This window comes from Centroberyx gerrardi, chromosome 3 (genome assembly GCF_048128805.1).
Source record: "Centroberyx gerrardi isolate f3 chromosome 3, fCenGer3.hap1.cur.20231027, whole genome shotgun sequence".
Lineage (NCBI taxonomy): Eukaryota > Metazoa > Chordata > Actinopteri > Beryciformes > Berycidae > Centroberyx > Centroberyx gerrardi.
In genome coordinates, this window is record NC_135999.1 from 32,318,109 (window position 1) to 32,336,200 (window position 18,092).

Genomic DNA, 18,092 nt, shown 5'->3' on the forward strand with positions numbered 1-18,092 from the left:
CTCTGTTATATCACCCATAAAAAATATAATGTGTCAAGGTAAAGTGCCTATTCTACAGTATAGTAGAGTATAGTAGAGTATAGTATATATAGTACAGTACAGTACAGCACCAGACCTATGTGTTTGTCATGATATTGTGGGGATATGTCATGATATTGTGTGGACCTCCACAGTATAAGGTGCATGTAAACAGACAGCAAGTAACCTATCATTGAATTCCAACTAAATTATTTACCTGGAAACCAGCAAACCCAAGTTACACAAAGAAGACGTCTTGATAAACAGCTTTTTCATGTATAACACTTGACCAAAATTGTGGCTATTCTTTATAGCCAGGATGCTGCAATACAAAAACACTTCTTGAACAGTAGCTAAACAAAGTAGTTCCTAACCAACACATAAGTAGCAGTATGGGTGTTGGTTTTTGGGTCACATTAATTTTGAAATTAACTGTTATGTGGTCACAGGTTTGTGTTCATCAGATGTTTTGCACTGACTTTGTATGTGACTCAGCCAATCAGAACTAAGGACCAGCTGTAGCTGTGATAATTGACCTGTATAATTAACACATAAGCTACTAGCTGTAAGTGCAATGGACAACATTAAAGAAATGACAGAGCATCCAAAAAGCCAGATTTCAACTCAACTGCATGTTTTCAGAGAAGTTATGGTGGGTAATTCTGACGCCCTATGACATGTTGTAACAAATATCCCATTATATTATATTTCCATGTTGAATTAACAATTCTCTGCTGAAGTTTGTAGAATATAAATTTGAGGTGCTTGTGATATGCCACCATAGTAAAGGAACTTTTCATATTTGATAAAGAAAGACATTCAATTTCTTTCATCAGTACGTAGACTTTAATATATTAAGGCTTGGCATCAATATATTCATCATCAGTTCAAATAGTACATCAAATAGACACATTGTATAACTTTGATACCATTGAAAATATGCAACAAACTTTCATAATGAATTTGAAATATACACTCAGGAAGACTATGATTCAGGTACAGATAAGTCTGATTTAATACCAAAAATGCATGCAGCAATAATCAGATCTCACTGAATAATAAATGGGTAATAGAGCTATTTCAGCAGTTGTAGTTCTGGGGTGAGGTTTCCCCGACATTGAGGCGTATGTGAAGAGCTGCTGCATTCAGACCTGAAACCTGTGTTTTCCTCAAGAGCAGATGTAGTGCATGAAAAAGTGCAATAAGCCTGCCATAGTGTCATTTTGAAGAAAAACACAATCAAATAATTATTTTGCATTATTAAACATAGAAGCAAAATGACAGTTGAAGATGAATTAAGCACAAATGTATGGCTATCCAAAACCTTAATTTGAAACAGAAACATTTAGCATAACATAAACATAATATTGTAAACAATGATTTGTTAATATAATTAATAATAAGTAAATAGAAAATTAAAAGCAGTTTGGCATATGTTGTCATGATTTTCAAGAGTGTTCCACATACCACCTTAAATAATCTTTTACTTTTTCTTTTTACTTTTTGTGACCAGTGCTCAATTCAGATTCATGTCAAGAAGTGAGAATTTGCTGGTGTTCTGTAAAAAAAAAAAAAATCATACAATTCCGTTTTTAGGCCTGTTTCCTAAAAATATTACTGATATAGGCAACTGATGTCAGATACTACTATTACTACAGCTACATCAGCCTTGCAAACAGGAGCAATGCTGTATAGTGCTCCAAGTAGTGGAGTTATGTCTGGTAACGAATTTAAAGGCTTCTGCACCAGTACCTGTATCTATGGCAACAAGATAAACATGTCAGTGTGTTCCACTACATGCAACATCTCTTTTTGGTAATATATTTTGTGGTATTTTAGTAATTTTAATGATACTTAAGCTATTATGAATTTAGAATTTCTTTCTGGTAATTCTGCCATTTTTTTTTTTAACCCGGTTTTCATTTGGGTCCAGCCTTTATTTATGCATACACACTCCCGGGTTATTGTTAAAGATCAGCACACTATTTGAGACCCTGCCTTTAGTGGTTTATCTTTACGGTATTTACTTCAACGTTAAAGTCTTTTGTCCATCCCCTGTATGTCAATGCATGTATGTAAACCACTGTTTACATCTGCAGTAAGGAAATGTGCTCATGGGTCATTTTCATACCTAATATCATAGGCCACAGGACCTTCCATGCTGAATCCAAGGTAGAAGGACACTTCCTCCTGGCTGTAACCACTGCGTACACCACCCAGGTAAATGGGACGCACAAGCATTTTAAGGTTGCCAGCATAATGAACATAAATGTTGTTGTTTTCTGATTTTCCTTTAACCCGTAGCAGCATACTTTGGACCTTTGGCTCTTTCCATACTGCACCACTCTGCCAGAGATGGTGCAGGTTACGTGGTTGACCAGTTGAGCCACTGGCAGAGGCTTGCTGCTTTGAAGCGGCGATCACAATTTGATCAAGCTTCCCCTTTGAAACTATTCGCTTCAGTCCATTGGATTTCCCAAGGTAGAAGTGAGCAATGGCACTTCTTGCTGAAAACATGTGAGAGAAGCGTCGATGAAATGATTTCTTGGCTGATGTAACATACATATTGATATTTTTGTATGTTGCTGAGTTTTCAAGCCTGTGGTCTTTTGTAGGCCACATGAGCAGCATAGAGAGGTAGTACAGCTCTGTAGAATTTGAATGAGTCCCCTCATTTTGCAGCTCCTCATTGAGAAGGTAGACCAACTCCTCATATTTTTTCAGCAATTTGGAGGTGGGCTTGATGCTGTGAAGAACAATGTTTGCCAGGATGAAGTTGACCGTGTACTTAGAGGGTGAGTTGTCAAATACAAACTGCCATTTATTCAGAATGTGCTCCATTTCCACTCCACTTTTGTCGTTCAAACACTGCAGGAGCCCAGCAAATGAGTCAGCTCGTTTTAGTTCCAGATAGTTCCTCTGATCTGCTATCTCCTGACGTAGACTCAGCTTGGGGTTGTTGGCTTTTTCAGATGCCTTCTCCTGTTCTGAAATACAGAATATCTGTATGTACTTTTTAAAGTACTCTGACACCTTGCGTTTGTTTCTGTCATCTGCTGTCTCCCTTTCAAATGACCTAGGCTTTAGGTATGTGAAGTAGTTCTCAAAGAAACTGAAAATTTCCTTCAGCCTTGGCTTCAAAGAGACCAGAAATCTCTCATGGTCTGCCAGGACAGTGACAAACTGGTTAATGCTTGTGTTGCTGATTTCATGAAACGTGTTCACTGGGAGGTGACCTTTGAGGAATTGTAGCATTTTATCCTTCTTATGTCTGTCACTGACACTGAAAAGAGGAATGTGTTGAATAACCTCAAAAAGGATCATCATGACTTCTGTCTCTCCTACATAGCCTGATGTATTGTAAGACCTGTGTCTCTTTCTGTTGTGCAGATCTAATGGATCTATCGGTTCATCCTTCTTGGCTAGTTCCTGTGAATCCCTGAATGCATTTATAGCATTGAATGCTAATTTTAGGCAAGTGTCAAGTGCTTCAGGAGTGAGATCCTTAGATTGCTCAATTTCCTTTTTGAGCTGGCTCTTGTACACCTGTCCGACTGTGTCTGCAATGTAGGAATTTGAATTTTTTCCTTGTGCATCCCTGGCCCAATGGAGGGCAGATTTAAAGTCTTTCTCTTTCAGGTAGAAATGTCTTGCCAATGCTTGTGGCAATGTTGCACTTTTGTCAAATCTGACTGTTGCTCTTTCTAAGACTTCTTTGATTTTGTCATGTCCCTCCCTTTTGTCAAGTCCCTCCTCATGTATAGCCTCAATCAAAGGAGAGAACAATGTGTCTTTGTCAGCTCCCTGTTCTTTTCTGTGACGTGTGATCAGCATACTTTGGATGTTTTGGACCAGGATATCCTTTCCCATGCATGATTTGTAGAGACAGTTACAGTGCAACAGGTTGATTGTTATCTCAGCCAGAGAGAGTTTGTGTATTTGGGTAAGGATGTCAAGACAGTTACTGGCAATCATTTGGTGTAAGAACCGTACTGCTTGATATGTGCCATGCTCTTCAACAATGAAATTGATCAGCAGTGTGGAATACGGATTCATTTTTTCTTTGAACGTTTCTGTCTTCCACAGGGCATTCCTTATACCCACTAAGTCTTCACACAGAGAGAGCGACATGTAGGATCCATTGATGTAAGTGTTCAGCAAAGCTAAGAAGGAGAACAGCTTTCCTTGTTTGGTAGTGGTGTCGAGAGCTTTAACAATGTTGCTCACCAGATTCTTGATGTAGTGCTCACTGAAATTATTGGTCATGATCATGAATGCATAGAACGTTTCAGGTTCTTCATGGAAATCCTTGAGTTGTCTTAGTTTATCAGAAAACAAACTCTGCTCTTTGGGGGACAGATTGTTAGTGATGAACACGTTTGCAACCCGGCTATTCCTGGAGCTCTCATCCGGGAACTGGGTTCTCTCACAGTTCAGTATGATTACCATTAGATTATGTCGCTTTCTTTCACTCCCCACACTCAGGATGCACTGCTTTAGGTCCTCTACATCATCCCAGTTGTCCACCAAGAGGAGAACAGGTGTGTAGTCTGACTGCTCCTGTTTGCCACAAGTCAGCAGGTTTGTGACTTGGATTGCAATTTCACTATTCGATGCCATGTTGTTTTTCACAACAGCACATCTGAATTTTCTCCTCAAGCTCCAAAGAACATGCATTGCTAGAGTTGTTCCCCCACAACCTGGGTGATGAAAAAGATTAATCATGACACATGGAGATGTGTAGCCCTCTACGGGAGTGATCAGATCATATAGCTCATTGTATTTTTCTCGTTTGATGAATGGCAGGCAGCCTGGCCTCTCCGAAAGGTAAAAGTTCCACCATGTAACTTGTCCTCCTCTGTAAAAGTCCTCCTCTGTTTTCTTCTTGAACTCCTGGAAAGACTCCATTGTTTCAATTTCTGTGTTCTCACATTCATTTTCACTTAATATGTCCAGAACAGTCATCAGCTCCTCATCTCTTTTTGTCAGGAGGACTGAGCTTGAGCCTGAGGATGGCAGGTATCTCCTAGAAGACCGTGTCTGAGGCTCTTTCAGCTTTTGGATGGTGCTATTGATTTCATTCGGACTCAGTTCATAGATGCATTTACTGGTGATGTCCACTTTACAGCGAGTCTCTATTATTTGCTTCCAGTGGCTGAACACAGTTGAGTCTTTGCATATGCAAAGCATATTGTCATCCCCTTCCAATGTGCGATAAATTGCACAGAAGGTCTCCATAATAGGGCTTGAGATGTCAGTGATGGCTGAGTGAAGAATGAAGACCACCAGCAGTCCATCCTTAGAAAGCAGATCTGGATTGCAGAGAAATGAAATCATGTTGTTGATATCTCCAGAGCGTTTCTTCAACCATTCACTAGTTGTTAATGGTTTGTCCATCTCACTCTCTTCATTCACCCGTCCATTGCAGAAGACCCAACTTGTTTGCTTAAACAGGTTCAGCTTTCCAATGACAGTTGATACACTGTCCTGGGTGATGTACATTCGTGGGTAGTGCAGATTAGCTATGTGATCCTTTCGGTAAAAACTGCACGTTCCATCAACATCAGACTCTGGGTCAAACTCAAGTACTGCAAGCAACTTCATCTCTTTCAGAAAACCCAAGTGCTCCAGTTGGCTTGAATGACATTTGTTGGTAACAACAATGACTTGAAGGGAGTTCTCCAAAGTGTCTCTTCCACGAGTTATTATTTGTTTGAGCCTTTGGCCCTGGTGGCCTTGACTGAGGTGCTTTTCATCCCTCTCCTCTGCTGACTTGCGTGCTGATGCCCAACATTTTACTTCTTCAATCATACTTTTTATCTTCTCCTGGACTATGCGGGGATTAGGATCTGCTAAAATGTTGATTGCCCTCGGGCCATCCCGGACAAACAGACATTCGGTTTTGCACTGTTGCTCCTTCTGTGTTGATGCAATATTTAAGAAAGTATAGAAAACTTTCTCTTGTGTCTCTGAATATGTTGGAACTACATCAACCTCAATCACACATTTGTCTGAAGTTGTTCCATCTTGACAGTGAACTTGGAAGAATTTAGGAGGTCTGATGCATGTTCTGGCAACATTTCTGTGTTCTTCAAAGTGCTCGCTCAGACATGATTCAAATGCCTCATTATATTTACTGAAAGAGGTGACCTTGTGCCCAATTACCTGACCTGCCTGTCCTGCCTGGTTATTCACTCCAAAATGAATAGTACCATTGGTGCGTGAATTCATGCAGCTTGCAGCAAAACAAAATACTTCTTTTGTGAATTCGTAAAGGATTTCTCTTTCACTGGCCTCATCTGTGTTCGGCAGAAGCTGATACTCATGCACAGGGTCAAGGAGATTGCTTGGACCGGCTACAGGAGGAAGAATGCCATTTTGTGTGTAAATGAACGATGGGTCGCTTTTGTCAAAGGGCCGGGTCAGACATATTGGCCTCTTCAGGTGTAGAGATGTGGTGTCCTCAGTATTTTCTCTATGTAATCTTTTGTCATCTGTTGTCTTCCCATCTGTTACAGATTTGATTTTATATCTCAGTGTCTGTAATAACAACATTGTGGAGCTTAGACTTTCAATTCCAGAGTCTGACGACACTGTTTCAGTCTCCATAGATTCATCAAGATTTCCTGACACCTCCCACCTCTCTGTGCTTGCCCTGAGCTCACCTGCTCTGGTTTCATAATGACTCTCTGGTATCATCACACTTCCCCCAATTGTCTCGGATTGCCTCCTCAACTTCTCAACTTGTCGTATTATTTGGATTGCCGGTGCTAGTGGCACACCTAAATCTAACAGGTCTTGTTTCTCAAAGGAGACCAAGCAAGCTCCTGACGTCTCTTGGTCATAGAGTGTCTGTGCAATTCGCTCTGGTACTCGTAGTCTAATGATCAGCCAATCTTTCACATGCTCCTTGGTCCAGTCCTCAATCTTTAGCGGGGATTCATCAAGGTCATTTCCTCTCTGCACAACCAGTGGTAAAAATTAGAGGAAAATAAATGTTTGTGCATTTATAACTATTGTCAGTATTATCAGTCTGGTCATTATTACATAACAGGATACATTATTAAGTTACAGGGTAAATCATGTCCTGCTCATTGCTGCCCAATTAGTAATTACTATAAATTATATAAACCAGAGGCTTTAACATACCGTTTTCGCTCGTGCCCCTCCAACAGGCAATTGTGTTCCATAAGATCTCACATTCCTGTACAGAGAAAACAGACTGCACTTGTAATGCAATATATGATATAATTTCTCCTTCAATGTTTTTAGCCAATGTAGTCACTCCCATACCTGTAAACAGTCATTTAATGAAGCAAAACTACAGTAACTGAAAAAAAAAAAAAACATACTATAAAGTCTTGGACACATTGTTATACATCTCTGACAAGCTTTGAAACAGGTTCTATGAAAATCTGTATGATTCTGTCTTGTTTTTTTTTCTTGTTTTTTTTTAACCTTTATTAACCTAGGGAAAGTTCACATTCTACTTCACATTTATATCATTTCCACACATTCATATCTGGGTGCTACACAGTACAACCATAGTCTTCTACTGTTGGCCACTGGTAATTGCCCTGTACAACCACAGTCTCCTACTGTCCCACTGGGGTATGCGCTGTACAACCACAGTCCTCTATTGGTGGCCAATGAGCACCTTACTGGAACAGTTGGGGGTTTAGTGCCTTGCTAAAGGGCACCTATTGAGGGAGGGGAGAGCATTACTTCTTCACTTTCCCACCCCCATTTTCCCAGCTGGTCCTGGTATTTGAACTGGCAACTTTCCGGTCACAAGTTTCTCTCACAAACCCTCCTTTTTAAAGATGTATACTATTATACTACTAAAACTATGTAACAGTTTTCTTTTGCAGTGTTAGATTGTAAATGGTTTCATGGTTTTGATTCTCTAAGATTATTTACTACGTTGTTTCTTAAAACAAGCCACTGGATCTAACATCTACATTATGTAGATCTATTCTACCATACCAAATCTGACTAAGGAGCTAGCTCAGTGCTTTACTTCTCTATTCAGCCGTAAATAATGTAAACATAGTTGAGCTTCAAGGAACACAGAGCGCAAGGGCAGAAAACACAACTTACAAGTCTTGCCTGTCTTCAATAGTGCCAGGTTCAAAACGCAGGGGAGGGCTCATTGACCTGTGACTCTTCAGAGACAGAAACCTTGGGGACTTGTCTCTCTCTTGAAGCTTGGCATCCATCCTGTCTGTCTCAGGACATGGAGGACTCCTGGAGGGATATAAATTATGAATAGTGAGACCTTTCATTTCTACTCTCTAATATGACATGCTCCTGCATGTAGGATTATAACCCAAAAGGCTTTGATGTGTCATAGAAAATAACTGTTGCGGTCACAAGTTAATCTCAACTCTGTTTACCAGGGAGTGGCGAATACTTTTTAACTATGTGTATGTCTTGCCCGAATTTATGAATCCCGATTGTTATGACTCCATTTGGTCTATTCCCTGAAGTACATTTTTGATGGGGGGATAATGGCGGCAAAAGAGAAGACAAATTATAAAAGCATACCAGTCTTCTTGTGTATCAGGTTCCTGACTGAAATCTGGAGGCCGGTTCATTGAACTGCCACTCTTCGTAGAGAGATAGCTTGGAGAGTCGGCTCTCTTCTCCTGCTTCGCATCCATCTTGCCTACGTCACAACAGGGAGGACTGGCCTCCTGCTGCCTCCTTGATTTGCTTTTCCTGGATACAAACCTCACTCCATTCTGCCTAGGTGTATAGATTCAGGTCCTTCAGGTGCTAGAGAGGAAGAGTAAAAGAGAGGATGATGCAGCTGGACAATTTTACAACCCCTTACACCTCTTTTGTCTCATAGTGTGATATATTGTAATGTGAAAGGGAATGTAAGAACATAAATCATAAAGCATTTTTGTAAGGCATATAAAACCTGTTCTGTGGTTTCATCTCTTTTCCTCGTCTCTACTTGTTTTTTGGGAGTGGCATTTCTTGGCAACAGCTTAAGGAAAGGATTTAAAAACTATTTGACACAACAGCGTTCAGGGAATCTTTTCTGATTTCCTTGCCATAGATACAATTGCATTAACTGAGATTCATTTCCATATGGAACACAGAAACAGCAGCTCTCCCTTGCTCATTAGACTATGTATACCAGCAGTTTCATTTCTCCCTACAACAAACCTCTCCTATCCATCTGAAAGAACAGTCTTTCTATCTAAATTCAAATTGCCAAGCAAGTGGCTGTATTTAACTGCGTCAGGCAGTGTTATTAACTATTAATTCCCATCAATTATTAGAATACAAAGACTTTGGAGCAGCAGTAAAAAAAAAACAACAACACATATATTCACCTGTCAGTGCTATTCTGCCCTTCTAAAACAAGCAAACAAACATGGTGGACTTCCTTATCCAGTCCAGGTACTGTGAAAATAAGGAGGAGTCATCATTACCATGACGACATTCAGACATAGGGCATTGACTGACTATGTGAACTGCATTTTTTACCCCCTTTGAATAATAAACCTCCATCGGCTTCATCAAGTTTATCTCTGTGTGTTTTTTGCCCAAATTTCCTTCACCCTTGATCAACACCAATGACTGAATGATTACTTGTCCAGGTACTAACTTTCTGGTTTCAAATTTCACTTTCCAGCCTGTACTCTTTTTGTTTTGGAACAAAAACTCCCCATCCATTTGAGTTTCACGACAGAGTGGTATGCATAATCTTCTGTTGTATGTCTTGCAGTGTCCCCTTTGCAGTGAATGTAGCATGTTTACCAGTATGTACTAATTATGTTACTATATAGTTTATGGTATGTCTCTGCTCATACCATAAACCCCAAACTTTGGCCCTTAGTTTCCAGTGCTATCTCATTATCCAATGGGGATGCTCAGATTAGGATCTTATTCTGTTTATCGAATCAGGAAGTGAGTGGGAAGATCTTTTCTAGAACATTTCTATGTCTTCAACAAGTTTAATTAAGTTAGCCAGTTGGATGAATAGGGACCTATTTCTGGTCTTCCTGGGCTATAGCTCATTTCTCCATGCCGTTTGCTTGCTAATGTTAGTACATATAATACTTCTAAACCCTCCCAATAACGTACTTGTCAGGAGTCTAGCAGAATTTATCATGGTATTTCATTTTGAGAAATCTTTTCGTATGCATTCAAAATTTATGTCTACATGTCTATGCATTCAAACATTTGAATTTATTTGATCCAATCGTTTTCACACATGTACACATTTGAATTTATTCATGCATTTTTTCACACATTCAAATATGGTGATATACTGCACAGCTATAAGTCTCAGAACATTTGTGAACATTTTTCTACAAGCTCAGAAACAATATGAGCCAGATTTAATCTCAAGGATCACATGGTCATTTTTTTCTCTTAACAATATATCCTTTCATTCAATGAAACGTCAACATGTGACACACCTTAGCTTGTCTCTCTGCATTCCAGAGTCCAACAATCAAACACAGCAGAGTTGTGTTCTTGTGTGATGAATGCTTGCAGGAAATAAGCAGCAGAGCAACATTCATAGAACCTGTTAAAGTGTAACTGATGTAGACATTGGGCATACACTACTTAAATACATTTTGAATACTTGAAAATCCATGAGGGGTGCAACATTTTAGCTGTTTGTTTTTGAGTCTGTTTGAGTGTCTGGCAAGATACATCACATGCACCTCAACAGGTTAAAAGATTTGAAACTGTAGTGAAATATATTTTTGCACAGGTCTAAATGGATGGAGATTCTGCAAAAACCCTTCCTCGCCTTGAAAACAAATTACAAACACTCGGTTTAACAAATAGATTTATATTAGCTTGGCCACTGGGGTGAATGTTACTAATGCTGGTCAGCTAGTAAAACTCACTGGTTTTTAATCCAGTATGGCTGGAACAGTCAGCGGTGTGCCTCAGTCAACCTGAGTTTCATATGCAAAAGATTGACGCAGAACAGGGCTGCATTCACCTACACAGACACAGGTTGTCTGATTTTTAACCATTTACAGCACACAATCTCATCTTCTTATGGCTACCTATATACAGTCATAAAAAGATCTGTGTCACACTGGACTAAAAAACAGATTTTCTATTCCTGTGTAAAGTTGGGGTCCTTACCTCTTAGTGTCCCATTGCTTCTTTTATTTGCGTAATCTCAACAGTCTTCAGGCATGTGTAACTAACAAGTCCATATGATTCACCCAGTTTCCTTGCATTTTGCGTTGGTGAAGTAGTAACACCAATTCATGAAGTAGTTAACTTTCAGCCTTCGATACTACTCTGGCAGGGAAGCCAGATGATATCTGATCACTCCTGATTTTTATGCCAGGGCTGGGTTAAATTTGTCTGTGTGTGTGTGCGTGTGTGTGTGTGTGTGTGTGTGTGTGTGTAGGTGTGTGTGTGTGTGTGTGTGTGTGTGAGCATGAATGTCACAGAGAGAGAAAGAGAGAGAGCTCTGGAATTGACAGTATTGAAAAAGAGAGCATTCTTTATACCAGTCAGCTGAACATGGTCATATTCTGATCCAAGATCAGAATGCTGCACGTTTACTGCAGGTTTGCCTTAGCTCCCAGAAGTCATAAGCTCCCATTGTTGTCTAAAATACATTAAAAACAGCTGGCAGAGACATACTGCAGCCTTGACTAACATAATACATGATGTTGAACAACACTTGCATTGCCACCACTTGTAGAACAAGCATTGTAAAATATGAGGCCCTGATGCCGATATAAACATCACATTTTATATTGTCTTCAAAACCTCCAATCTGTATACCTTACTCTCTATTTACCTTTAACTTCTTAAATTTTAACTTTATCTTCATAAATGTTTAAACCTGCAATAAGCAATATCAGACCTTATAACCAATCCTGAAACTAACGTGTGCTATGTGGAGATTTCATTGAGACATAATGATATAAACCAATATCCACACAGCAGCCAGCTGTGTTGCTGTTTTCACCTCTTTCAGTCCCTCCAGGAACTTGCGATTTTGCGATCGCAATAATTAACGCAAATTCAAGAAATCTCCGCAATATTTGCGAGAGCTTGCAGTTTTGCAAAATTGCCGCAACTTTTCCGCATGAAATGGCCAAATCAACAGACCGCTTGTGATTTGGACCAATTGTCGCATTCGGTGTCGTGGTAACTTACATCATCGCAGCGCGCATTCAGGTGGAAGATGAACAAAGCTCACCTGCCAACAAAAATGACTGCCATAGACCGTGCAAAACAAAACAAAAGCAGCAAGAATCGAGGTGAGTGCAAAATTCAAGCTCTTGGAAGAGTTAATAGCTTAAACCAGGGGTCTTCAACCTTTTTCAGCCCAAGGACCTCTTGGTCGATAGAGAAACAGAGCAGGGACTCCCTAGATTAAAAAAAAAAAACTGTGTTGCATTTTAAACCTGACCTATAATAACATATTTATAATCCCTTATTAACCTATTTATATACTCAGTTATTATGCTTACGGTTGCTAAAACGTTTATACATAATTATTATTGATGATGATGATGATGATGATCATTATTATTATTATTATTATTATTATTATGATTATTATAGATTGAGGCTTATGCTTTTTTTTTTTTTTTTACAATGAAACATTTAGCTTAACTTTAGCTTCAGGATGACACATAGGCCTACCTCAGTGAGATGACTGACCCTGGTGAGTGGCACACAGCTTGTCTATTCTGGGGGAGATGGAGGTTGTCAGGCAGAGCATCATATCATCCTCAGGCTGCAGTCTTGAACGGTATTTACTCTTCAGGTAGGTGAGGGAGGAGAATCCACTTTCACAAAGATAAGTTGTTGCAAAAGGCAAAAGGCCTCACCATTGCCTTTGCTGTAGGCTGGTGGAAGGCTTTCTGGCAATAGATCCAGAACTGGATGAGAGGCCTTGACTCATACACATTCTTGTGCGTACTGTCTGTGGATAGGTCGATCAGCTGATCTTCCTCAGAGGCTGTCAAGTTTGAGCCGTCCGATGCATTGTGTTTGAATGGAAACTGTATCCATGTCTTGTCCCTTCTCCAGGACTCAGCCTCAGAAAAATATTTTTCAAATTGACTTTCGAGTGCCTCCAAGTGTCCAACAATTGCATGTTTCACGTCAGGCGAGAGCACCGCAGAATCAGCCAACTCCTCCATTGATGGAAACATGGAAATGTTTCCTCCCCTGATTCGCTCTCTCCATCTTTTTGTTTTCTTCGGAAAGCCTTCCATCTTGTCATACAGCTGAATGGCATGTGTATTGCGGCCCTGCATAGAACTGTTCAGTCTGTTCAACTCTGAGAAAACGTCTGCCAGATATGCCAGTTTAGTGACCCAGACATTGTCACTGAAATCTGCAGCCAGCTCCGCTCGGTTTTGACCAACTAAAAACTCGTGGATAGCTGTGCGTAACTCGAACACGCGTGCCAATACTGATCCGCGAGAAAGCCATCTGACCTCAGAATGGTAAAGGAGCGCATTGTGTTCCTCTCCCGTAGCATCGCAGAGAAGCAAAGAGACGCGTTTGCAAGGCACTCCTCTTAATAAAATTGACAGCCTTCACAACAGTGTCCATAACGTCAGCAAATTCAGCACTCATTTCTTTGGCAGCGAGAGATTCTCTGTGTAACATGCAATGAGTCCACAGAACTTGTGGGGCGACTTTTTTGACAAGTGCAATCAGTCCACTTTTTTGACCAGTCATAGCTCGCGCACCGTCAGTACAAATCGCAACACATTTTGCCCAGATTATGTCGTTTTCTCTGAAAAAGTAATCAATCACTTTGAAAATTTCAGAACTTGTTGTGCGTTCAGGAAGCTTCTTACAAAACAAAAATTCCTCACACATTTCGTTTTGGTCAACAAAATGCACAAATGCCAAGAGCTGTGCGTCTTTGGACATGTCCACAGATTCATCCAACTGTAATGCAAACGCCTCCGCCAATTTTAGTTTCTTGATTAATTGCACCCTCACATCAGATGCCATTTCACCAATTCGCTGAGCAATCGTTGTGTCTGACAACGGGATAGTCTTCAGTTTATTTACATATTCATAATTCCCAAACATTGTCTTGCACATATCACTGGCCGCGGGCAATATCAAATCTTCTGCAATTGTATATGGTTTTTTACATTGAGCAATGCGAAGAGCAACTTGATATGAGGCTTTCAAAGCAAGCTCTCCAACTTTCGCTGATTTTCTCATCGTTGTCTGTTGGCATTGGGGAGAGTTCAGACGAGCCTGAAAGTATTCCAGTGTTTTATCTTGTAAGTGGCCGTGATTCTTCTCCAAGTGTCGCTGCAGCTTTGATGGCTTCATGCTTTCGTTTGAGAGCGTCGCCGAACAAACAACACACACCGGCAATTCAATCCCTTCGGTTTCTTTGAAGGTAAATCCAAACTTTAGGTAGGTTTCTGAATATTTTCGGGACTTCTCTCTTTTGCGTTTACCCTCTGCTGCTGGGGCAGGTGCTGCTGGGGCAGGTTCACCTGTGGTCTCGGACGAGGTGGAAGGAGTAACGGTAGGATCCCGAGCTCGAGGCCTAGTTACTGTTACAAAGTGATCCATTCTACTTCACATATTAACCTAGTAGTAGGCTAGTTATTATTTTAGCACCGAACTGCGTTTTAGCCAACACTTAGCTTGCTAGCAAGCCAGCTAATTTTTTTCAATGGCGGTTGGTCATCGTTTTTGTCAAAAGTATCTTATTGCCTATTAATACTTGGAGTTTACTCAATATTATTATTTTTGTCTAAAATACATTTTTAAATTTTTCACAAATTATTTTGACGAAAATTGGCGGACCCCCTGCAGTACCCCCGGTTGAAGACCACTGGCTTAAACGGAGAGTGGGAGAGAATAGGGGGAGGCTGTGTATGTGTGTGTGTGTGTGTGAGTGAATAAGAGAGAGAGAGAGAGAGAGAGAGAAAAAAAATGTTTCCTTTGCTTGCAATTTTTCCCAATTCCCGCAATTTTACCTCAAAAAGAGCACATAAAACCTTGCAAATTGTATCGCAATTTTTGAGAAAAGCCGCAGCAAAATCAAGCATTTTTGGCCGCAGTAATCACAAAAAAACTCTGCTCCGGAACGAAGCTCCTCCTGGTCCATTCAGTAGCTTTTCTTTTTTTATTAAACTAGCTTGTCTCCTCCCTCGCTGTTTAAAAGCGGTGCTCTCCCCCTCCCTTTCCTGAAATAAATTCTTGTAATGGCGGAATCGATGAAGCGAGTGAGTAACCTTGTTAAACTAGTAAACTTGCTTCACTTGTCATTGTGGGACATGTAACCTTCAGCTGGAGAAAGTTCTGTCAAAGTGAGACTGGTAACCGACGAGACTTCTCCGTAGGTACGGTTAGCTTAGCTGGTAGCCTTTATGCACAGTGCTTGTTTGTCCTTAGGGGCCTCCATAGTCCAGTAGTTTTGCAGTGCTTTATTTACAAATGTGTTTACACATATGTTCTTTTCCACACCTATACAGATCTTTGTTTCCAACAAACTCCCTATTTTATTGAATATTGGCAAAACACATTTTCAGTGAATTTACAGTAATGTTCAAAATATATGTTGTGTTTAATGGGTCAGAAGGAAATAAAGGCACTTACATGACAAGTTCAATGAATACAAAAATGCATGACCCCATACAACATGTGACAGGATATTTTATTCACATTCAGCAGAACAGACAAATATTACAGTCCAGATGGACACAAGTGCGAGGAGACGTGTTCTTACTGAGTGTAGCGGGTCACAGTCAGACAACAGAGCACAACATGACATGACACACACATTGCAGGCTTCACATCACAGTGTACAACGCTTAAAGGAATGCAGCATGTTTATGGGGGATAGTCCCATTGGTCATCCTTGTGTCCCCGATAGATCATTGGCTCTCCATGCTAACACTTTAGCATACACTATGTTGAGTAATAGTAGGCTCCATGCTAACACTTTAACATGCACTGTTGAGTGATAGGCTCCATGCTAACACTTTAACATACACTATGTTGAGTGATAGTAGACTCCATGCTAACACTTTAGCATACACTATGTTGAGTAATAGTAGGCTCCATGCTAACACTTTAGCATACACCATGTTGAGTAATAGTAGGCTCCATGCTAACACTTTAACATGCACTGTTGAGTGATAGTAGGCTCCATGCTAACACTTTAACATACACTATGTTGAGTGATAGTAGACTCCATGCTAACACTTTAGCATACACTATGTTGAGTGATAGTAGACTCCATGCTAACACTTTAGCATACACTATGTTGAGTAGTAGGCTCCATGCTAACACTTTAACATGCACTGTTGAATGATAGTAGGCTAAGCTCCATGCTAACACTTTAACATAGCCTACACTATGTTGAGTGATAGTAGGCTCCATGCTAACACTTTAACATGCATGTTGAGTGATAGTAGGCTCCATGCTAACACTTTAACATACACTATGTTGAGTGATAGTAGACTCCATGCTAACACTTTAGCATACACTATGTTGAGTAATAGTGGGCTCCATGCTAACACTTTAGCACACACTATGCTGAGTAATAGTAGGCCACTGGCATTATCTAAAGTGAGAAAATGAGAATTTGTAGCAGCTCTGAAGCTATATCTAAGTCAGGCAGTTATTTGTATGAGATTGGTAAAATTCTTCTGACCGGATTTTGGTGTTACACTTATCCAAACTGAAAGGTTTAATAAACTTAAAGAAAGCGATTCACTTACAAACATTTCAACAGAATGACTAGTTTTTTTTATATATTGTCAGAATCTCTTTTGTTCACGTTCGTTGCTAGAAGTGTGATTTTCAGACCTGTTTCGCCATACAGTTGCAGTGAATGGAGAGAGAAAAAATTCTCCAATCATGTCTACCGGAACACCGGAGCAATAGACAGTGTTGTGCAAGTTCACACTTCACAAGAGCTAGCTCAAAGTTCAGTTCACACAGATTAAAATGAACTAGTTCACGTTCATAGTTCACAATTTTGAATTTTGAACTAAGTTCACAGTCCCAAAAAATGAACTAGTTCACATTAATTTCTTCTGTTTTTTTTAAATGAGCTGCTCCGAGCTATTCTTTTTCAATAGAACCTCCTCCTACCCATCCATCCCCAGCCCCCAATCATTGCCACTGCCCACTTCCCAAACTAAATGAATTACTGTATACTACTATAGAATCACAGACAGAGATTACTTTTAAAAGCCAAGAAAAACCAATGTGAGTATATGTTTTACCACTTAAACAATGTGTCATATTATGCAGAAAGTGAAAAAAAGAGGTGCAGTAAAGGTATACTGTAGATGCAATGGAAATTTTATTTAGCCTGCATGAACCAAATTATGCAGCAGTTCAAAAACATAAATGGAGCTGGTACCAGCTCCACCACTGGCTTCATTACAGTCGCTAGCTGAAAGATGTGCTATGATTTCAGTTCTGCAGAGCACACAATTTAGAGTATTTAGAGTACTTCAGCAGTACCGGTAGCTGCGTCTGAATTGCCAGTTGCACTAGCCATGCCGGGTGCCGTAAATCCTCGGGCGCCGTAAAACACAGTGCGTGAGCGTTGTTAACTCTTGCGGGAGCATCGTTAACTCTCGCGGGAGTTAACAACACTCACGTTCACGTTCATTAGTTGCAAACGGATACGTTCAGTTCACCATTCACCAAAAACATGAGCACGTTCAATGAACGTGCTCTTTTAGCACGTTCATGCACAACACTGGCAACAGATAACAGAGAATCGCCAATTTTGGGGTTATATCATGGCCAGGAAGCTACACAACCCTGCCAAGGTCCAATATCACTTTAATATTTCATTTTTAAAATGTAGGAATCTAGGCCACATAAGGCACTGCCAACTTTCTGTTATTAAAACGTCATTCTTCTTACTTTTGACATAATGCTATAGTGGCCTACTGTCACTCAACATAATGTATGCTTAATTGTTACCATTGAGTCTACTATCACTAACCATAGTGTATGCTAAAGTGTTAGCGTGGAACCTACTATCACCAAGCATAATGTATGTTAAAGTGTTAGCATGGAGCCTACTATCACTCAACACGGTTTAT

At 40.1% G+C, this 18,092-nt stretch overlaps 2 protein-coding genes across 3 annotated transcripts in view; one reads left to right on the forward strand and one right to left on the reverse strand.

Annotated features, from left to right (window-relative positions):
- LOC144538507 (zinc finger protein 638-like) overlaps positions 1-18,092 on the forward strand; it is a 116,200-nt gene that overhangs the window by 75,827 nt on the left and 22,281 nt on the right. The window lies entirely within an intron of this gene.
- Positions 777-8,761, reverse strand: LOC139926020 (sterile alpha motif domain-containing protein 9-like). Of its 2 annotated transcripts, none has more exons than XM_071917575.2 (4): positions 8,566-8,761; positions 8,119-8,262; positions 7,168-7,222; positions 777-6,978 (listed from the first exon to the last, which is right to left on the reverse strand). In XM_071917575.2, the coding sequence occupies exons 1-4, from the start codon at positions 8,679-8,681 to the stop codon at positions 2,131-2,133; spliced, it is 5,163 nt and encodes a 1,720-aa protein (XP_071773676.1). In that variant the 5' UTR covers positions 8,682-8,761; the 3' UTR covers positions 777-2,130. The 2 variants fall into 2 exon arrangements, with proteins under 2 accessions (XP_071773676.1, XP_071773675.1); XM_071917574.2 differs by having other exon boundaries at positions 8,119-8,265.